The 21,526-nt window shown below is 41.9% G+C and overlaps 2 protein-coding genes across 4 annotated transcripts in view; one reads left to right on the plus strand and one right to left on the minus strand.

Annotated features, from left to right (window-relative positions):
* atm (ATM serine/threonine kinase) overlaps positions 1 to 11,976 on the minus strand; it is a 28,205-nt gene extending 16,229 nt beyond the window's left edge. Inside the window, exons 1-27 of one of the 2 annotated variants that reach the window (XM_044118637.1) lie at positions 11,845 to 11,976; positions 10,470 to 10,569; positions 10,265 to 10,383; positions 9,858 to 10,003; positions 9,262 to 9,426; positions 8,173 to 8,338; positions 7,832 to 8,070; positions 6,726 to 6,895; positions 6,425 to 6,603; positions 5,984 to 6,355; positions 5,678 to 5,881; positions 4,993 to 5,094; positions 4,642 to 4,879; positions 4,427 to 4,558; positions 4,209 to 4,334; positions 4,029 to 4,121; positions 3,757 to 3,943; positions 3,238 to 3,431; positions 3,087 to 3,166; positions 2,846 to 3,001; positions 2,303 to 2,378; positions 2,023 to 2,165; positions 1,343 to 1,460; positions 1,077 to 1,247; positions 806 to 981; positions 482 to 725; positions 45 to 160 (exon numbers count right to left, since the gene is read on the minus strand). In XM_044118637.1, the coding sequence (XP_043974572.1) occupies positions 45 to 160; positions 482 to 725; positions 806 to 981; positions 1,077 to 1,247; positions 1,343 to 1,460; positions 2,023 to 2,165; positions 2,303 to 2,378; positions 2,846 to 3,001; positions 3,087 to 3,166; positions 3,238 to 3,431; positions 3,757 to 3,943; positions 4,029 to 4,121; positions 4,209 to 4,334; positions 4,427 to 4,558; positions 4,642 to 4,879; positions 4,993 to 5,094; positions 5,678 to 5,881; positions 5,984 to 6,355; positions 6,425 to 6,603; positions 6,726 to 6,895; positions 7,832 to 8,070; positions 8,173 to 8,338; positions 9,262 to 9,426; positions 9,858 to 10,003; positions 10,265 to 10,383; positions 10,470 to 10,541 (4,184 nt within the window). In that variant the 5' untranslated portion in view covers positions 10,542 to 10,569; positions 11,845 to 11,976. Of the gene's footprint in view, positions 1 to 44; positions 161 to 481; positions 726 to 805; positions 982 to 1,076; positions 1,248 to 1,342; positions 1,461 to 2,022; positions 2,166 to 2,302; positions 2,379 to 2,845; positions 3,002 to 3,086; positions 3,167 to 3,237; positions 3,432 to 3,756; positions 3,944 to 4,028; positions 4,122 to 4,208; positions 4,335 to 4,426; positions 4,559 to 4,641; positions 4,880 to 4,992; positions 5,095 to 5,677; positions 5,882 to 5,983; positions 6,356 to 6,424; positions 6,604 to 6,725; positions 6,896 to 7,831; positions 8,071 to 8,172; positions 8,339 to 9,261; positions 9,427 to 9,857; positions 10,004 to 10,264; positions 10,384 to 10,469; positions 10,570 to 10,908; positions 10,929 to 11,844 lie in introns of those variants that run through there. The other variant, XM_044118638.1, reaches the window with a different exon arrangement.
* Positions 11,977 to 11,999: 23 nt separating this feature from the next.
* npat (nuclear protein, ataxia-telangiectasia locus) lies at positions 12,000 to 21,480 on the plus strand. 2 transcript variants are annotated; one of them, XM_044118639.1, is made up of 17 exons: positions 12,000 to 12,054; positions 12,630 to 12,748; positions 12,843 to 12,903; positions 12,990 to 13,062; positions 13,150 to 13,190; positions 13,769 to 14,011; positions 14,168 to 14,243; positions 14,683 to 14,803; positions 15,072 to 15,163; positions 15,280 to 15,361; positions 15,464 to 15,560; positions 15,648 to 15,764; positions 15,998 to 17,176; positions 18,072 to 18,172; positions 18,263 to 18,356; positions 18,451 to 19,742; positions 20,812 to 21,480. In XM_044118639.1, the coding sequence occupies exons 1-17, from the start codon at positions 12,006 to 12,008 to the stop codon at positions 20,890 to 20,892; spliced, it is 3,918 nt and encodes a 1,305-aa protein (XP_043974574.1). In that variant the 5' UTR covers positions 12,000 to 12,005; the 3' UTR covers positions 20,893 to 21,480. The 2 variants fall into 2 exon arrangements, with proteins under 2 accessions (XP_043974574.1, XP_043974575.1); XM_044118640.1 differs by lacking the exon at positions 12,000 to 12,054 and adding an exon at positions 12,226 to 12,481.
* The last annotated feature ends 46 nt before the right edge of the window (positions 21,481 to 21,526 follow it).

A 21,526-nucleotide genomic window follows, 5' to 3' on the forward strand; every position in this document is an offset into this window, starting at 1 on the left:
GTAGCAAAGAAAGGTTACAGGAAAGTGTGTTAAAGTGTCACTACCCTGCAAAGCGTTTCAGGTCTCCAGTGTCTCCGTCGGCTCCACAGCCTTCATACAGAGTCATCAGCAGCTCCACTACGATCTCCGCCAAGTTACTGTGAATCAGGCTGTCGATTTGCTGCGGGCAAATTTCCAAATACGGAGGAGAGTTTATGACTCCAAATGGGGTTTTTGCAAAGAGCTTCCTGATGTTTATAAAATTTTTAACATTTTATGAATCTAAAATGTGGCAAAGTGGAAAACACTTTATCAGATCAAGCCAATTATCCTGCCCACAACGTATCCCAATTTTAATCATTTGGAAGACACAGAAGTTGAAGGAAATCTCTACCTGTTCCTGCTTTCAAAAGTTATTTTTGCTTAAGAATTTGTGGCGTGTATAAAATTAAGCACTAAACAAAATGAGACATTTATTGTTCCGTTTTACGCTCCACTTCACCTGTTTGCCCAGACAGCTGGCGTCTTTGAGGAGGTCGTACACTCGGTGTGCCTTCTCTCTCTGCTGTGCAACCTGAGAGTCCTGGCCTTTTAAGGCGAAGTATGGCAGGATGTTCACCATGATCTTGGGGAAACAGTCGGCTAGTAAGTGCCTCCAGTCCCTCTCCAGGCACCGCCCGATGGACCTCACCTGCTCAAAGTCGTCCAGAAAGACCAGGTGAGGGATCAGCACCTGGTAATAAGAGCTGAAAGTGCAGATGAGGAGGTAAGTGTGAGAAAACCTTTGTTTAAATTTAAAAATAAGGGGAAACAAAGCTTTTCTGACTTGTAGAAATCTTTGACTGTGTTCTGGTCCAGCAGGCTGTAGGGGAAAGATCCAAGAGTGTAGCGGTCATCTGACTGCCTCTGTGCGAGCCACTCCGCTACCAGGTAGTACAGGTGAGAAGTGACGAATGTTTTCACACTCCTGCAGCTCTTCACCTTGGACACACTGCACAACATCTGCGATAGAAAACCAAGCAGAGCACGAGATCCTCTCAGATATCAGGAAGGTAAGAGTGAAACGAGAAAGTTGATGATTTACTTCAATCTGTTACCTTCTTGATGAGATCCTCCTCAACGTTGTTCTCTTTGTAGGACTGAAAGAGCGCAAAGAGGCACTGTTTCTCACACACAGGGCTACAGCACAGCACCACAGACAGACTCCTCAGCAGAGTGGCTTTGCGATTCAACACTTCGTCCGGCTGGTCCTCTGAGGAGCTGCCCCTCTGTGTGATCACCCACGAAAGGAGAGCATGAGAAAAGTTTACATTAAGCAACAAAAGTGAAGTTCTTGAAGCGCGGTGACGCTGCGTGACCTCACCGGGAGCCTCATGCCCTCCTGAGCCTTCAGGTAGATGTTCTCAAATGCTGCTTGCTGGTGTTTTAGTGGCAACATCTTCCTCTTATCTGAGCGATTAGGTCTCAAATCAAGGAACAGCCTGGTTAGAGAGCAGAAAATACCAAAGATCATTTACTTTTTGTTTAGGAAATTGTGCATTTTTTTTCTATAATTTAATTTTCAAGTTGATCAGTGTTGAGAAACGCTTTGTTAGTTTTTCCATGACTTCCTGTTTTCACGGGGTTAGACAGAGACCAGTTTCTCTTAGACACTCTTCAGAATGGAAAAGACAGGAAAACATGCACATATGACCTTCTGTCCAAATAATTGCTAGAAGAGAATAGCTGCTCAACTAAACTTGGTTATATCAAATGTCAGAGCAGTAATAAAAATATACAACAACTGGAACTGTGGCCAAGAAGGTGGGATCAGTTTATCTTGAAACAACACAGAGTGGAGACGATGGTTAGGAAATTAATACAGAGTGCACTGAGAAACTGGACAAAGATATAAAATGTTGCATCAACTTTTTATATAACTTTATCTGTTGCCTATATTTGTCCCAACTCTCTTAAGCTGTACATTTACATCTGCCTGTTTTTCCAGATTATTCAGATCTGCCTCTATAGAGACGAGGCTCACGAAGGTATGAAGGCTCATACCTCTCCACAGACAGAGCTACCAGCATGCGGACTTGGTGGTGTGTGTCTGCCAGATGAGACGGAAGAACCAAAGATACGGGAGAGTCCTTCTCTGTTTCGGCCCCTCTGAGGGTCAGGACAGCCCAGTGGCACAGAGGGTCAGCCTAAGTGTGAGACGATGTAAAAAATTCAAGTTGCTTTCATATGTTTTGTACTGAATTACATGTGTAAGAGAAAGAATGTATCTGGCTGAAATGTTTGAAGAACAAAATATACTCTTCCTAAGGGTTTTAAACTTTACCTCCAGCAAGGCAACAAGACACTGAACCAAAGCAGCTCGGACAGCCGCCACACATTTTCCCGTCTGGCTCAAGAAACTAAAAAAAAACAAAAAAAAACAAAGCAAACAGCAAAGTTGAAGCAGAGAGGAACACAAATATTAAAGCTCCAGATTGCAACACTTATAAAAATCTATGTTTTTTAAATATTTTTGTTAAAACTGTTGCTATGGTGTGGCAGTAAATGAGAGATAAGCTGTGAAAATAAAATAAAGTTCCTCTGCCATCTTTCTGCTGCCACCTGCAGAAATTCACCGCCTGGTCAGAAACCAATCAGAGCCAGGAGGAGGGTGTTAGCTCTGTCCATCATGCTTGTGTACGCACTGCTATCTGCTACAGTTAGTTAGCATAGCCACCAATGATGATGTTTATATGGCAGATTTACTTCCATATATTCGCCATTAGCACAAATAAATTTTAAAAAAGTTTTAATTACATAATTTCTCTTTATACTAGATACATTTAAATAGAAATGTGTTTGTGGTGCATAAAGTGATGCTTCTTACCAGAAGCCAGACAGAACTTGCAGAAGAGATCCCTGAACATGTTTCATCTCCTCGGGCATGTGACGGGTTTTCCCCAGGCTCTGTATGGACGGTAACAAACTGAGCAGCACAGCAGCACAGATCTCCTGGTCCTGACGATACAAAGAACACAAGTCCCTGTGGACATACAGACTGTTCACAGCTGGTCTGCAACCTCAGAAAAAAAATTGATTTGTGTTTTGAGATGGAAACTTTTCCTTACGCAAGAGGACGGAGCAGAGCGTCAAACTCCTCTGGAGACAGCGAGTCTTCAGCAGGAAGCTTCTTCAACAGAACGAGATACTGAAACAGAAGCAGAGTTCAGCTAGAGCCGGCTGAGTTGGAGGTTATCGTCCAGGCTGACTGCTGCTCACCATGTTGAGGTGCAGAGCTTTGCTGAAGTCAATCTGATCCAGCAGGAGCATCAGCCTGCGCCGCACCTCCTGAGGCTTAAAAAGGAGGCCGTGGAGAGGCGGAGCAGAGCCGCACTCACACAGGAAGTTCAGGACAGCGAGGAGAGCCAGGTCCTGTTTTCCCAGATAGTCCTCCGTTAGCAGGCTTTTGGCACCTGTTGGACCAATGACCAATCTTAAACTTTCATATTATCAAACCTGAATAAAAATATTGTGTCTTTTCTTTAACTTAGCCTTTTCCAACACAGGAAAGAGGATCGCACAAGAGAAAATCTACCAATGTATAAAAAAAGGCCAATTTCAGGTGTGCAAGTCGATAAATGTGGTTGCTATAGGAACCAAAGCAACCGCAGAATCCAAGTTAATTACAGGACAAATCCGGAAGAAAATATTTCACAGGCTGCAGACTTTCAACTTTCCAGCAGCATTAACTCTTTTAAAACCTGTAGAGTTCTTCCTACAGGTCAGGTCTCCTCTTACCTGGGCCACAGGAGTCAGCGTTGTCCTCTTTCTGTCTGTGACTCCCGTTGGAACTGCTGTGGGCCTCCTCGCCGTCTTCAAACAGGTCAAAGTCGTCACCAGGCTGAGGATGTTTTGTCATTTCCCACTCATCATCCCCTTGTTCATCATCGTCCGTGACACTGACTCGCTTAGAGACGTTGTTCAACTGAAGGGGAGAGTTGAAAAATTCAGAGATCTGGTTCCAGCTTGTGAAATCCGTGCGACAAAATCACCATGGATGAGCCACATACCACATGCAGTTTGCAGATTTCTGCCAACTCACTGAGCAGGCTGGCAGGCAGAGTCATCAGGAATAAACCAGACGAGATCGATCCAACTTTGTCCTGCAGAATAAATGATCCGTTTACTCATTAAAACCACTAATTTATTAAACTTTTGATCAAAACCATCAACATGGCAGGTGATCTCACCATGGATGCTCTGTTGGTACACTGTGTACAAAGCTTCATGAGTGATCTGAGTGCTGACATGGCTCCCTCCTCGTTCATTTTCACTTTGACACTGGAAACAAAGCCACTGAGGTCCTGCGCCACAGCCTGGCATTAAACCGTCGTGTTGATATTTGACTATACTGTTTTATCAGCATTGATAAACTGGATTTTCCAAACTGATGCGAGTGTGAACAGACCTTCGCTTTGGTGAAAAGCGGAGAGCGGCAGGCCTCCTCCTCAGTCACAAGCCCTGCCGCCACAAAACCTGCCAGCACACCCGTCAGCTGGCTGAAACAGCGCACCAGGCACTCTGGAGGCGTGGACTGAGACTACAGAAGATCAATCAGAACATGCGTCAGTTTCAAACGTGCGAACAGGTTAAACACTCCAGGACAAATCAACCTCTGCTCACATCAGGGGAGTAGCAGCTGAGCAGGCTGTCGGCCACAGAGAGCAGGTTCCGCTCCAGCTTGTTTCTGAGGGCGGGGACGGCGGCCAGCTGAACGTCAGCTGATGCCATCAGAGCGACAGACTCATCGTCTGCTGCTCTGACCTCTGACGGCAGCGTGTTGAAGCTGAACTGCTGGTAGAGTCTCTCTATGTCTTCCAACTTGTCTTTGGCATCGGATGAACCGTCTTGAAAACCAGCACTAAAAAAATAAAACGGGGAGATTAAATGGAGTTAAAGTTTCTTGACAGGTGCTGGTTGCTTGTACACTAATTATGAGATTATAATCTCCTCTCTTTTTTTTTTTTTTTTTACCCTTTTAGGCCTTCACTACCCAGCAGGAACTTCAGCCCAGCACTGGTGTCCTTGAAGGTCAGTGAGACCAGGATGCTTGCAATAAGATTATGAGGGAAATCTCTGCAGACAAGAACACAATAACCCATAAATACAACACAAAAAAATTATTTCAAAGACAAAAAAGGGGACCCCATCTGAACCAAAAGTAAAGTTTATTAATATCCACTAATCCTTTCATATTTTGTCATGTTACTACCACTCAGTGTAGTTTACAGAGACTTTAAGTGTGATACTCTATAATAAAATTTGCCTTTAGAGTTAATATATGGCATCATTTTCACGTGACTTTGAAAGCATAATTAGTACGTAAAACGCTATCCTGAGAATATTATTATGTCCAAAGCTACATGCTTCACTCAGCTCAGCCCATCATCTTGTTAGGACAAAACTCCAATCTGTCAAGGTGGGGCAAAGTGACCATTATAATCAAACACTGAGCCACCAGACTCCTGGTAACTCCGGAGAAACATCTACAGGGCACTTTGCAAATTTTGCTTTTAGGAAAAATTAAACGATTGGAAAGAAAAACAAACAAAGTTCTATTTAAAGTTGTTTTATAAGAGATACAAATCACCATGTGAGGCAGAGCTAACACTGCACCTCACCATAAATAACAAATAACAAATGGTACAAAAACAGCAACCTGCAGATGATGGGGTGGGGCGTGCAGCTATCCTCCATCTCTTCATTCTGGTCACTCATCAGCAGCCAGTCTATGAGGCTCTCCTTCAGGCTAGCGGAGGGACTCCCCTCTGAGGTCACCATGTAGTCAAAACCTGAGCTTGATGCAAGAGTCTTTGGGATTGAGCAAGTTAGCATGGCCTGGGCAAGACAGAGAGCAGCACTCCTGAAAGAAAAGAGGAAGAGACAAACGTGCAGATAAATTAATCTACATAGTAGCTACAAATCCAGACTGAATGCAGCAGTGAACAAAGCAACTGCGACTCACTGGGTGGGTTTACATGCAGATGCGCGGAAGAGTTTCCAGAACTCCCTGTCCATATCGATCAGCCGTCTGTGTACGATGGAGGCCAGCAGGTCCAGACTGAGGGACTCAGTCTGAGGCGAACTGACCCCACGCAGTGCGAGGGGCCAGATCCGGAGCCACAGCCTGCCCAGCTCCACCCTGTGGGCCTGAGCTCTCTGAAGGATGCGGGCCTGGCAGTGGGCCATCTCCCTCAGGCAGCGCAGCACGTATGGCCCCCTCTCTCCTCTACGCTGCTCTGACAGGAGCTGACACAACAGCGACAGCAGCTGGACCAGCTCCTTGCCGGGCACCATGGATGGGTACTTGGAGACGAGCACTGCAGTAATCTGCAGCCTGAGAGAAGAAAACGCAGGTTTCAGTAAATGTGAGGTAACTTTTTTGAATGCTTTCTGACTTTCATACCATGGTATGACATCAAAGTCACTCTGCTGAGGTTGCAGATGGTCACGGAGGACATCCCAGCCCATTTCTATGCGGCGCCGCTTGCTGGCTGCTCCATGGCAGGGACTGCCCATCTGCGTGGCTCTGTGTTGGGGCTGAGTGACCGCCAGCACCTGGGCATCACTGTCAACACTGAACAGCTGTGGCAATCCCACACAAGATGGAAGGGTGTCAAACATACACTGGACTGCAACTTCAAACTCAGACCTGATCTGCTTTGCATTTATGCAAATGTTGGGAGTTCGGGGGTAATGCTTTTCACCTGGTGACAGATGTCTGCAGTGAGTTCAATGAGGTTATCTTTCACAGCGATGTGTCTGGTCCCAGTGACGTACTTCCCTCTGCTGCCGATGTGGCTGATCTCTCTGACTAAACCGTCGTACAGGTTGTACAGCAGGTCGCGCCACCTGGACCAGTCCTCCGCATGCGCACCTAAAAACAAAGATCATCATTTGAATTAAGGTGGATTTGGGGCAACTTTCAATTCTTCTAAATCACATTCCACGTGCTGTCAAACACAAACTTTAAAGGCAATCTTTTAAACTATCTTTCTTTGAAGAGAGAGCAAGAAAGACAGAAAGAAAGAGAGAGAGAGAGTAAGAGGTAGGTCTATGGGCTATAAATAACATATTCATTACATTTTCTGCACAATGTAATTCTTAGATAGTGACATTTTAGACTGGAAACTTCTGTCTATTTTGAGCTCCTTTCAAAACGAGTTGTTTTAGGGTCTTATCACCTTAAATCCAAATAAGTTGCTGCTGGCCAGTGTTGTAGTCAAGACTACCTAACCCGAGACCGAGACAAGACCAAGACTTTTAGGGTCCAAGACCAAGTCAAGACCAATACCGAGGGACGTCGAGACCAAGTCAAGACCAAGACCAGCGTCCTGTCCTACATGACACAATAAAATGTAAAATATGATCAAAATTGCTTATCAAATTGATCTGAAAGATTCACATTCCCATAAAAACACCCAGATATCAAATACTTAGAGGTGAAATAAATTTAACCAATATTAAAAGCAGAAAAAACTCTTTATTCTGCTTATCTAAAATGATAATGTCCTGGGCATTTGCCCAGGACATTAACTGCACATTTGTCTCGTCCTCAAAAAAATGGTCTCGAGACCAAGACCGGTCTTGAGTACGATACTACAACACTGCTGCTGCCCCCCGCCCAACTCACACATAAAAATGACTGCTAGCAGATGTGCAGTTGGGTTGTTTTTAGAAGCAGTTGAGATCCAAATGGAAATACAAATATGCACAGAACGTAAATTTTACGTAAATTTTACGTAATAGGTCCACTTTAATGTAAATCCCACACAGGACATTGTTTTGGTATCTCAGCATTCTAACACCAAACCTGTGTCTTGAGTCTTTGCTCCCTTCGGATTGTGAACATGAAGCTGCAGGTTGAAGAACTCCACAATCTCCTCCTTCAGGTTGGCACTCGGCCTCATGTCCGCCCAGACGTTCAATAAAGAGGGAAGAAGCTCCTCTCCGAGACGACACACTCTCATCCGGCAGTTCATGGCGGCAGATCTCAGGAAGATGTTCAGAGCCAAGACGAGGTGCTCCAGGACACTGAGGTGTTTCTCCTGCCTAGGATGGTGGCAGGAGAAACAGGTGCATGGGGTTTACCACAGTTTACAACAGAAGCGAAACAATTTATCCGACAATGCGTGTAATGATCACGGTTTCTACCTGGCATTAAGCATTGCTTTAGAGAAGAAGCTGAACAAACTGTCATTAAATCCGTCGGTCTGAGTGCAGCAGCCCTTCACCACAGCGTAGATGACTCTGCTCAGCAGCACACGGTTGATGGATTTGGATGAAGAGTTGAACAAGCTGCAGTACAACTCCAAAAGACCTTTAGATCACAAAATAAAAGTACAAATACATCTAAGTTATCAGGATGACTTTTAAGACTTTCTTACAGTTCCAGTGAGAGGCATCCTGTGTTAAAGTGGTGACAGAAATCTTATTCATCTAGGTTTATATCAGTTTAGTAACACTGTGCGGCAGATGAAACTGATGTAGCTGGTATGATTAGAATGTATATTAATAATATTAATAATAAATAATTGAAAGCAACAGAGCAGCAACATAAGAAAAGTAAATTAATAAAATCCATCTTAAAAAAAGCATGTAGATCTAATCATTCAAATTATTATTTTATAAACTTAATGTACAATTTACGGAAGAGGATTAGGGCCACCGGAAAAAAAAAAAAATCAGAATTCTGACTTTAAAGTCAGAAAGTCAGAATTCTTTTTTTTTTTTTTCGGTGGCCCTAATCCTCTTCCGTAACAATCAGATCTGCAAAGTGTAAGATTTGTGACAAAGTTTAAGTTGTTGTCACATCACAAGCATGAGACTTCTAACTCTTAACACTTACAACATTTTATAAAGGTTTGTAATTTAATATGAAAATATGTGAGTGGGCATGAATATGTCGTGTGCTCCAATGGAAAAACCGCAGGAGTTTCACTTTTTATTATTGCAAAAGGAATTCAAATCTGCTGTGTCAGTTATAAGGTCAATAGAAAATAGCGTCAGAGTGATCAGATTTAGTTTTACATAAACACATTAAAAGTCAATAACTAAACAGAAATATGATGCAAACTTGACTCAAGCAGTTTTGACAGTTTCTAATATTTTTCATATACATTGGTGATGAGAAATCAGCTTTGCGATACTAAAAACCCAATGTTGATCTTGATGTTTTGACTTGGCCCCCAGAATAAATTGATTGTTTGCGTTTTCACACCTTTAAACTAATTAGCCACTTACTCTGCCACTGCTGCCGAGTGATGTCACACCAGTACTTGCGGACAGAGAGGATGTCCTTTAAAAGGAGGCTGCTGTAATTCTCTCCATATGCTGAGCAGCAATACGAACTTTGCAGCACCTCCATCACGTGTTTCAGCAGCTCGCTGCACTTCAGACGAGGCCCACCTGTACAAAACAAACCTTAGACATGCAGTTCACGTTACATCTTCAAAGATTTTTGTGCTGAAGAGAGTTAAAACCAGCCCAATCCTGTAAGTAGGATCCAGGAAGTAGGTGAAGTAATAAAATATTGCTTTAATGTATGTAACAATTTATTTATTTTTTTTTCATATAGACAATTTTATCAATCTTGCATTTTCTGGGATGTGCTGTGGTGGCGCAGGGGTTAAGCACAGCCCACATAAGGAGGCCTTGGTCCTCGACGCGGCCGTCGCGGGTTCGATTCCCAGCCTGGCGACCTTTGCCGCATGTCTTCCCCCTTCTCTCATTACCCACTTCCCTGTCAATTAACTATCAAATAAAGGCCACTAGAGCCAATAAAACCCTTAAAAAAATATCTTGGATTTTCTAATTTAAGTTGAAAATCCTGCCCTTACGTTTGTTTGCATAGCGAATGAAAAACTTGACTAAGCTGCACGTTTCAGCCATCTTCTTCTGCCGTGTGGCCAACGTAGTCGCCGTGACGTTGGATTTACTCGACTGCATGCTCTCGGTCTCCTTCTGGACAAAACGCTGCAGAAATCTGATGAGGGGAAGAAAAAAACTGGACTGAGCAAAACAAAAACGAAAGCTTTCGTTTCATAGAAACATTTTCCTAGAGTAAAATATGAGATGTAATCCAAGGCCGTGCCTAGATGAAGAATATAAAATTGGGGAAATGATTTAAACAAGGTGATCAGTGTTTTAAAATTATATTAGAAGAAAAATAGGATGAAAGTTTAGCACAGTATCTCAAGAAATGATCTAGCATAGATAAACATTTCTAACATCTGTGGAGATTTACCTGAAAACAGCATCCCATGTGAGCTGATTAGAGCCTTTAGCTTTGCTCCCGGAGGTGCGATCCAATTCTTGCATAACCTCATTAGAACGAATGAGTCTTCTAAATCGTTCGGTTTCTTTCTGGTACCACAAATCGGGACACAAAATAAGTGATAAACTGACTGGTGTTAGTTTTAAATGTAATCAGATCTTTTTAATTGGCTTACCTTCCTCTCTGTAGCTTTGTCATTTTCCAACCCTCTGCAGCAGACCAGGAGATCATGAAGAACCAGACTCATTGTGGCAACAGCTTATAGCTGGTTACACCTGCAGGAACAGGCGGATAAACAATACCGACATCATTACGACCAAAATACAAATGAACAGATCACACCCGAGCATTTTGCTGAAAGATGGACTCTTTCCACAAAAACGGAGAAGAGGAACCAGAGAGGATACGCATGGATTATTGCTAACAACAGACTGACGTAAGTTGACTTCCCACTGCTCTTCTGACTTAATTAGAAGAGCAAAACAGTTGCTTTAAAAGACAGCAGAGATGTGGTTATAAACAAATATTTAAATGACCAGACCTTGTATAATGGCAATTTATTAACCCCAAAACAGGAAGAATACAGTACAGACACTGATCTCACACAGATGTACCTTTAGTGTGTCATTAAACAGCCAGGGATCCTTGATTCTCACAACTAATCCCTGTTTCTTTCTAAAACATCAACTACAAACCTTCCTTTCTAAACCAAGGCAAAAGCCAACTCCATCTGTTCTGAGATCAGTAAAATAATTTGGTACATAACAGTCCACAATGAAACAACTTCTATTCATAGTTCAATCAACCCTTCATTGGCAAACACTCACAAATAACAACATTGTATTTTATCATTTTCCCATTACAGGTGCTTGAAATCATTATTTAGTCATAAGCATCCAAAAGGGGTTATTGATGCTAATGAGACCACACAAAATCAACCATTTCTTCAAAAACTCAAATGGGATTAAAATCAATCAGAATGCATGGGATGTTTATTATTAATCTTTAGTAGACAATAGATCTAACAACGAGATCTCTTTTTGGCCATGACTGTATAAAGCTACAACATCTAACACAGTAGGTGTCAGTCCTCACACAAACCCAGAAAAATCCCAAATGAGAAAGTTGGAATTGAGCAAAAAAATTTTTGCACCTAAATAATAGGACAAAACATACACCGGAGTTACAATGTTTACAGAATATGAACACTTCACTTCTGACTTTGGGATGCAACAAATCTGTGGCGCAATGGGTACAATCTGCTGTGCTGTGGCCTTTTAAGTGAAGTGGGAAACACCCCGGCCAGAGATGGACAATCAAATCATAATAATTTAGTAGGAAGCAGATCTAAAATAATCAATCAGTAAGCGGGCAGACAGGTATCAGCTTTATTCTCTGATGTCAAAGCACGTAAATACGCATAACTTCCAATAACATCCAATATTTGCACGTGTAATCTGATCGTGCATGCAGACTAACAAAAAACGAAACCAGCTCTGGAGTTGATTTACAAAGCTTCATTTAAACTATCACTTAGCATGATCACCGACCTCACTGGTCTGCACCGACTGGAGTCAACAACCTGCTGCTGGACCAGGTTCAGAAAATACAAGACGTTTTACAGTTCATCCCTAAACAACTTTGCCATCTTGACGCGCAATAAAGCTCACGCAGACTCACGCAAACCACGCAGAAATATTCCCGCCCCAGGATGAGTGCTGTGATGTGCCTTTCACTTCCTAGTTTTAGGAAAGACGGAAGTGAGTTTATTCGCTTGGTTTCTGAATTCAAAATTAGAATGAATGTTGTTTTGAGAACGAAACAGTTCCGAAATTTGTTTTAGTATTTCATTAAGTTCCAACGTATTGCATGTTTATATGTTTATATACCGCTTATATGATATTTTTACTTTCATAGATCCAGAATAGACTACAATTACCAGAAATCTGAGCAGTAGGTCAAGGTGCTACTTCCGGGTTCTTGAGTTCCCCGCCGTTTGAGAAAGCAGGAGTTTAGTCAGGATGTTTCCCTCATTATAACACCAGTGACGTCCTTAAATCTGGGGTTGTGCTGCGACCTTTATTAGCAATTTATCGAATATGTAGCCATTTATTCGTTCTTTACTTTTATTCATTGCACCTAAAGCTGTCATGTTGCTCCCTTCTGACGTCGCTCGGCTTGTTTTGGGTAAGCCGGACATGACAAAGCTACAGCTGCTTGTAGCTTTAGCTGGTAGCCACAACGAAGTGAGAACGGTGCAGATTTATTGTGCCACAGTGCTAATTTTGTAATACCTGTCTTTTTTTCTTTTTCTTTTTTTTTGTGCTTTGTGCAGGGTACCTCCAGGAAGAGGGGCTGTCAGCTACAAGCCAAGCCTTCATCCATGAGAGTCCAAACCTGAAGGAGTATGCCGAGCACACTGCAGGAGACGGGGTGATCCCTGCCTGTGTTTTTGTGAGTCCAAAGGCTGTCCACACATGTTCTTGTCTTTAATTGTGAAGATTGCCATGCACAGATATTAACAAACTCTTCCTTCACACATACACAGTCTGTCTTTGGGAAGGGCTTAACAGCCATCTTGAATGAGTATGTGGCTGCGAAAGCAAAAGGTAAAAGTGATTTTCATGTTTTGCAATATGTTTATATGTGTTCAGTTTAAGCAGATTGTAACAACTGTGTTGTTATTTTCTTAAAGATTCTGGACATGAAGTCCCTCTTGTGATGACATCTTTGTGGAAAAAGCTGGATTTTACCCTCAACCAAATCAAGTAATATTTGACTACTTTCAACATTTAAGTCTGCTCATGTTTTGAGATTAACTCTTGTTGATCTGATATTTATAAATTATTTTCCAGATCATTGCAGAATTCCCCCGCTATATCTGCAAGTCAGAGGAGTAAGTGCTTTCTAATTACTGTTAGATCAAATATTTTATCGTTAAATAATACAGAATAGATATGCATCAGTTACTGATAAAGGAGCATAAATGTTTCAAATTTCCTTAAAATACCAGTTTTTAAGAAATTAAAATGTAATATATTCTGAAATCAAGCTGATGGATTTGGGGGTGGAAAGTTGAATTACAATTATTTTGGAGAAATATTGTGTTTGTTTCAGTGAAAGTACAAAATAAGTATGCGCGTTCCCGTTGAACCGTGGCATAATTATTTTAAGAAAAATCCTGCTTTTGTTAATTATGTTGAGGTTTGTTTTTTAATGCTTTACCTTTTTTAAAATACAAAATTAAAATAAAATACAAAATTGATTAATTGCACAACCTAAATCTGAAAGGATAACTTTCTAAATATTATTCTCGTTTCTTGGACTTGTACATTTAAAAGGTGATGTGTTTTTACATTTGTAAGTAGTGTGTGAATCATATGTCTCCCAAAAGCATATCAGTGATCTAATAGCATGCACAAATACTGCATTTAGTGTACGATCCAGAATTTTACCAGTCTCTGTCCGTTGCAGTACGTTCACGCGTCGGGGTGGCAAACATGGCGAGGCAGCGGGTCCTGACAGTGGCGTCTCCAAGCGGTGTGGTCTGCTCCTCCGTTTCTGAAAGCAGCTCCTTCATCAGCCCCGCCCACACCACTCACAGCATGCTAGGTCACTCCACTCCTGTTAGCTTCACCGACCCTCAGATCAGACCCACAGCCAGCAGCGGGGCGCAGCAGCCGGTCCACGATGGGAGCCGATTACTCAATACACCTCGTCAGTATTGTGGTGGATTTGTTTGAATGCGTTTCATATTGTGTATTTTGATTTGAAAACCCTTTGTCAGTTTGGGTCGAACTCTGTTAGCTTCTGTTTTTGCTATTAAATCAGTCGCTGTAGTTGAACGTTGTACCTTGTTGTTGTATTTCACAGGAGATTCTCCTGTACAAGTTATCGTTTCAGAGCACCGCCTCACTTCAGGCCCAGTTTCTCCTGGTCGAAGGAAATGGTAAGTATGGGAAAGAACAGCTACAGAATAGAGTTGTATAAATACTTATTTAATATTATAAATACCTACTTTTAACTTACACCAAGATCAGAAGTTGTTTTTCTCTCTCTCTCTCGCTCTATGGAATGCAAATAAGAGAATTACAAAAAATAATAGATTCTTTTCCCCACAACTGATAATTAAAACAGGCTGATAAAAAAAAAAAGTAGGTCTTGAGATGTGTTACTGGACCCAGGCTGGATACTAGTCCCACATTAACACACTGATTACTAATTGCAGGTCATCATTATTTATTTTCATCAATATTGTCACACATGACATATTTCCTAATATTATGCTGCCCTAGTTTGTTGCTAGAGAAAGATAACAGATGATCTGTTAATATATTTGTCCACGTATCTTTTTGTGTCCTTCACTACAACCCGTCTCCTGCATTCAGGGACACGCCCAGGAAGAGAAGTGGTCTGACCGGGTCAGGTGGTCCCAGCAAATCTGCCATGACTGCCACTAACGTGACTGCAGACGCCCAGCCTGAGGAGGTCGTCAAGGAGAATTTTCCAGTGAGTTTACGTTTAGAGGCTTGTTTCTTCTTTTACAAAGAAATAGTTGAAAACTGTAGATAATAAAATGGAGTGGGAAAAATATTTGTTTTTTTCAGACTTTAGTTCCATTGTCCTCTCTGTTTCTCTTTTCTTTTTTTCTGTGACATATTATAGAAAACATTAATACATGTTGCATGTTTTCCCTGTGCATGAAAGCCCCAGTTGAAACATCACACGTTGAGCTTCCCCTATATGTCTAACTTTTAAAACGTTAAAATCTTCACAGCAACTCGTGATACAAAATGCACGCGACAAGATTTTGGGGGACAGGGCACTGCAAGAAAAACTTGCTGAAAACATCAACAAAATCCTTGCCAGGTATGTTGAGAATCTGTTTTCAGTGTTTTGACAAAGCTGATGGTGACAACAATACCTACCAAGCAGGCTCAAAATAATATTTCTGTACTAAACATGTTTTTTGTTCCTGATGCCAGTGATGCAGTACCACAAACATCCAAATCGTCTTCAACTGCAGTGGAGCCAGACCAGTCTATAGATGAGATTCTAGGACTAGAGGTACTAAAACATCTAACAGAGCTTTATTTGTTCCTATAAATACTCCTAAATTCACACTGTCTTCCTTAATTTTATGCGTATTATTATTATTATTATTATCAGGGAGAGATCCATATGAGCGATGATGCCATCCATGACATTTTGGAGCAAACTGAATCCGACCCGGCTTTTCAGGCCCTCTTTGACCTTTTTGATTACCGTAACTATCCACTATGATGTTGCATCACAATCAAAGTTTCTAAATGGATATGAAAGTCGTATTGAGAATTCTTTTGTAATTTTGCAGATAAAACTAAAAATGCTGATGGAGATGCAGGGGACGGCAGCAATGCTTGTGTTTCTGAAGAGAATGAGGCGGCTGGACTCCCATCTGCTGTCCAGGTCCTCCAAAGTACCGATCCAGGTATTCAGTCTTTCTCAACACAGGTCAATATAGATGTGACTGGGTGGTAAACCTTTCAGAACTTTATCATCCTCATTTATCCATAGTTATAGCTCTTCTCCAAAGTAGGATCTGATGTCAAGACTATTTTTCTTCTTTTGAAACTATTTTATTTCTGGCTTTTACTGACTTGTCTAGAGCACAATAACGAGAAGATGGATAATCGGTCAGGTTTGGCTCGTTTTGTTCTTCAGGTCCTTCCCAAAGCGATGGAAATACTTTAGACGCAACATCAGGAGTGCTGAAGGCGAGAGCTGGGCAGGAGCGTAAAACCAGAAAATCCCCTGCATCCACCTTGTTAAGAAAAACCGTTTTGGACTCGAATGGCAGAACGTCTAGAATTGAGAACAGCTCAGCCAGACTGCTGGTCAGCTACTCACCTGCTGCTGGGAACTCCGTTAGGAAAGAAAACCCACCAACCAACAGTGGACCACAAATGGAAAGTGATGAGCCTCTAAACACGCCGCCCCCACCTGCGGACAGTTTGTCCACCCCAGTGACACTCTCAAATTCAGGATCTTTATCGAGAGACACAGCTCTGCTCACTGAGGAGAGACCAGCCTCAAGCGATGACGGAAACCCTGAGCATCCACAGGCAACAGGACTAAACAAGCCAGCTGATGGAGTTGATGAAGCAGCTTCCGGTGATCAGCATGAGGTCCAAGTCAACAACACCTCTCCCAGCCAGCCTGATGTGTGTGTTTCTGGTGGAGACGGTCTAGCAGTGTCTCCTGGCTCTTTGCCATCTTCTTCCTCAGCATTTGTTTCTGCAGCTGCTCCAGTTACAGCTGCTTCCACTCCTGTTCCTGCCTCCTCTTCCTCTTGTGCTCCAGTTACCCCGACGCCCATTCCTCCTCTTCCTCTGGCCACCATCCCTGCTCTTCCCCCACTCAAGCCTGGAGAGCCCAGCAACATTGTGTCTTTGGAGATTATCGTCAGCGATAACCAGGATGGAGATTCTTCCAGAGACGCGGCGTTACGTCAGGCTGTTTCAAGTATTTCCGGAGACAAGATACCCACCATCTACCTTTCCTCGCCAGCAAAATCACATGCATGTCCTGCTACTCCAAAGGCCAACTTCGATGAAGCCGCGCAGGCGGTGAGCAGCTTACAACGGTCAGAGGGATGCGGTAGTCCTTTCGTCAGTAAACCTGGAGGAGTGTACACGTCTCCGGTCAATGCAGCATCGCAGGCTCAACAGAGATACGCGTTCCAACCCGCTGTGGACCCCCCACCCACCCCAGCCAGCTACTTCTTGGTGGTCCCAACTCCAGACGTTCAGGCCAGACCGATGCTGCTTCCAGCTGGGGTCCCAAACGGACAACCGTTACCCACCAACCAGCATGGGGTCACTGCAGCGAGCTACTCCACAGGTACAGCAGAAAATACAGTGTTTCTACATGTGCTGCTTACTGTAATGTCAGTTGCTCTTAGTTTCTATTTTTATATTTTTTTACTGTGTGTGTCTGTGAACTTTGACTTGTCTCTCTTTGCTGCTGGTAAACCTGAATTTTCCCCCGTTTCTATTCTATTTATTGACCACATTTTACAAAAAGCTTCCTTTCCAACTTTAGAAAACTATTGAAATTGATTAGATCATTATTTGTAGCAGGGATAAGCATAGGAAAGAAAAGACTATAGGAAGTTTTTAGTTTCCAGACTAAATTTCCTTGTTGCTTTTATCAAAAAGAGAAAAATATTTAAATATTAATTTCTGATAAATTACAGACTTTTTATATTGACGTGTTTTCATGATCCTGCCTTTTCTTTGCTTTACTTCATCTCAACGTAACTCTTTTTTTTTTTTTTTTTTGTGTTTAAGCATTTTATATAGATTTTTTAAAATTCACATTTTAACCTGTCTTCCATCTACAACATTACTAATTAGTCTTTTTAAAGCATTCATTGTTTTGCCTTATAAGTTATTGACAGAACCAACAGCTAACGGCACATTCATTCAAAAACCAAACATAAAATTAATGTGTAGCAACATTTACGATCTATAAAGCAATTCTTGTCCCTGCTGCTACAAAATAAAATTGGTTTTGAGCTGCAAAATTGTTAAGAAACTTAAGATAAGAAAATATTCATAACCTTCTTTATAAAATGTCAATCCTCAAGTCCTCTTGAGTTCTTTATCATTATTGGCTTGAGTTTTTAAAAGAGCCTAAAGCATCACAGGCTGCAGACCGTTCATGAAAGCTCATTACTCTAATCTTTGTTTTCTTGCTGTAGTTAAAACCCTGAATACGTTTGCTTTCTTTGCAGGACCAGCACTTATATTACCATCACCTGTCAAGCCCGTTGTGCTTCCTGTCTCTGTGTTGGGGCAGAATACGATGGGAAGTATCCAAGTGGTTTCCAATCAGGTAACATAACTTTATTTTTTACCATTTCATCAGGGGATTTAAAAAAAAAACCAAAACTTTAATATTCTGGTTATTCTTATATATTTACAGATAGTTGATGTAACAACCCCAAAACCTACACAGAAAAGAGAAAAACTAAAACCAAAGCCCACAACTATCGAACCTAAACAATCTACAAAATCAGGTATTGTACAGCTATAAGTTTCTGGAACGATGCCTTCAGCTTTAGTATTTCATTGTCTTTCATCTCTAATATGTTCTTCTTATCGCCATTGCAGGATGTGTGAAAAATGTGACTGCTGCTGCTGCTCAGCCTAAACCTTCAGGCCAGAAGGATGCAGCTAAAGGATCCAGTGGATCCAGTCATCGGAGGATTTTGCGTTTTGACTCCTCCTTGTCAGAGGTTCGACCCCAAACCACCAGAACAGCTGGGACTCCAACACATTCTGCTTCAAGCACATCACAACATACCCGACCAATAGAGAGCGATAATAGACCAGCAGGCGGTCGAACAAAACCGGCTATCTTAGGTAGCAGCAAACCTAAGAGGAGAGTGGAGACTGTCAGATGTTCAGCAGATCCCAAAGGAGGAGCAAACTTGCTACAAGAAACTGTTTCTTTACAAACGCAGCAGAAAGACTCTGTCAAAAAGACGCCTCGTAAACAGATGCTTATAATTCACGACCAAGAGTCTCAAAATGCAAGAACAGACAACGAAGCCGAGAAGTCTCAGTCACGGGAGGCGACTGTTGATGGATTACATAGACCTCATGATGACGGATCAAAAGCTAAAGATGCTTGCAGCTCCAGGTCGCTGTCATCCGATTCTTCATTCAGATCAGGAAGCAGGAAGGAGAACGAGGAGGGCGGCAGGAAGGAGGCTGGAGAGAAGGCTTCTTTGAAATCACGTGAGGGACGAATGGAGAGGAGGACCTCCTCTCAGGAGAATCCAAACATCAGAGCAAACAAGGAGAATGAAATGAAAGGAGGCTCACAGGACAAACAGCAGTCATCAACACCTTCATCCTCGGCATCAAGAGACTTCAGTCCTCCAGCTGCCCCACAGGCCAAGCCGACAAAGGCTGCTTCAAAAACTAGCTCTCTGGCCAAGCAGGCCGCTGAAATGCTGCAAGGCCTCAGCTCTCCTCCTCCTCCAGTCCGAAAAGCTGTAGTTAGCAGTTCAGACCATATGCTTTCTGGGTCCGACCATATCAGTGAGGCGACTGCTGATTGTCAGAGGACTCCTTCCCGTCAGAAAAACGCTAAAAACACAGAGGGGACTCCGAAGCAGCTGTTGCCTCCCAACACCCCTGATGTGCCGACATGCAGCCCTGCCAGCGAAGCTGGGAGTGAAAACAGCATCAACATGGCTGCACACACCCTGATGATTCTTTCTCGTGCCGCCATTGCCAGGACGGGCACGCCGTTAAAAGACAGCCTGCGCCAGGAGGAAGTCGGAGAAAAATCACCATCGAGCTCAAAGAGTAAAAAACGCAAGCAGTCTCCAGACGGAGAGAGTCCGTCCGCCAAGAGAGAGCGGAAACGATCTCCCAGCATCAAGAAAGACAAAGTCAGTAACATTTCTTTCTGTTGACATTTACTGCAACTACGTTTGAGATATATCTGACTTCATAAGATGTTTAAATGTATACTCAGCAATTGGTCTTTTATGTGACGGACCAACAAAATGTAGCGTATAACAAGGCAAAGGATTCAAGGCATCCATAATTTGTGGAAACAAAGAAAGTGTGATTTTCTTTATCAGTATTTTCTAATAATCTTTTGAGGATTGCCTTCACAGATTTTCACATTTGAACACTGACATTTTTTGCCCGTTCTTTGTAAAATAACTTTAAGCCTAAGGGCATAAGTGAAAAATAATTTTCGAGTCTAGGTCTGGCCTTTGACTTTAGGAGCTGATGTTCTGGCTCAACATACCTGTAAAAATGAGACATTCATGCAGAGTTAGGTAACAAGCTGAACAGGTAATTCAGCCTTTTAAGTGAGTTGTGTCAGAGCAAGAACACCAATAAACCCTGCAGCACACCGAGTCTTGGCAACTTTAGTTTGACACCCCGACCTAAACCATTCCATTGTGATTGTATCTTTAGCACACTCCACAGGGTTTTACTTTTTACAAATAAATTGAAAAATTGACATGTTTAATCTACTTCACACTTATCTGCTACTTTGTGCTGGTTGGTCAGATTTACAAGTTTGGTTGCAACGTGAATAAATGTGGAAAACTTTAAAGGATAGAACTTTTACCCTTGTAAAAGCAGGTTGAGCTTGTTGGTTTCAATGTACCTTCTGGCTGGTTTTGGTCTCATTGTAGATTGGGTTGTGTAATTTAAGTGTAACCGGTTTATATATTCTTCCTAGTTCCTCCTCAGATAGTTTTTCCTCTTCTTGATTCACCATGTGCTGTGTGTTGACTAGTTGACAGGACAAAATCAGTTTCTCAAAAAGGTTTTATTTCCCTGTGTATATTTTGTCATGCCATTCTTATTTTATTTTTCTTTACTTTATTCTCATCGTTTCTTATCCAGCCTTCTTATCCTCCACTACCCACCTCCCAGAAGAGTATAGTATTTTGTGTGTAACCAACCCTGATGGCTTCTTCTGTGTTTACTTTTCAGGAAAGAAAGAAACTTATTGACTGTTTCCCCCACGATTTGGATGTGGACAAGTTCCTTTCCTCTCTTCATTATGATGAATGAAAGTGGACACATAACGGAGGAGGATGAATATATCACTACCAACTTGGACGACTGTCCAGGAACAGAACAAGCCATCTGCTGAGCCAGTGTTTATGGTTCCTACAGCTCTTAATGCCTTGAGACTTTTAAACAGCAGCTGTTGTGAAATTTCAATTTTACTGTAGGTGATTTAAAGTAAAAATCCCATTTTATGCAACATTAAGGCAACCACTGCACTTTTTGTTTGTTTTAATCATCAACACCTTTTTCCAGTTGGAGATCAATTTTGGAGGCCATTTTGACAGTTGATACTTTTTGTTATTGAATAACTCAAAACATTGCTTTGGTCAATATTTGACTTTTTATTTGGTAGATCCGATTAGTACTGAGTGACAAGTTTGTTTGTCAAAATGCATTTTGAAAAATGTGTGTATCGGTAATTTAAAATGTTGAATTGTGTTTCATTTGATTTTGTTTTCTGAAAAGTAGTTAACGGATAAAAATTAAAAGACAGATGTAAATTTACATTTTAACTGTATACTTTTATACAGTAATCTTGTTTGTGGAATGAGACGCAGTTTCATCTGTCTGAATAAAATGTTAGAAGTATTGGAGTAAAGGAGGCTGATTTGAAACACCACTGTCAGGTCTGTGT

The sequence above is a fragment of the Gambusia affinis genome, linkage group LG06, assembly GCF_019740435.1.
Source record: "Gambusia affinis linkage group LG06, SWU_Gaff_1.0, whole genome shotgun sequence".
Taxonomy (NCBI): domain Eukaryota; kingdom Metazoa; phylum Chordata; class Actinopteri; order Cyprinodontiformes; family Poeciliidae; genus Gambusia; species Gambusia affinis.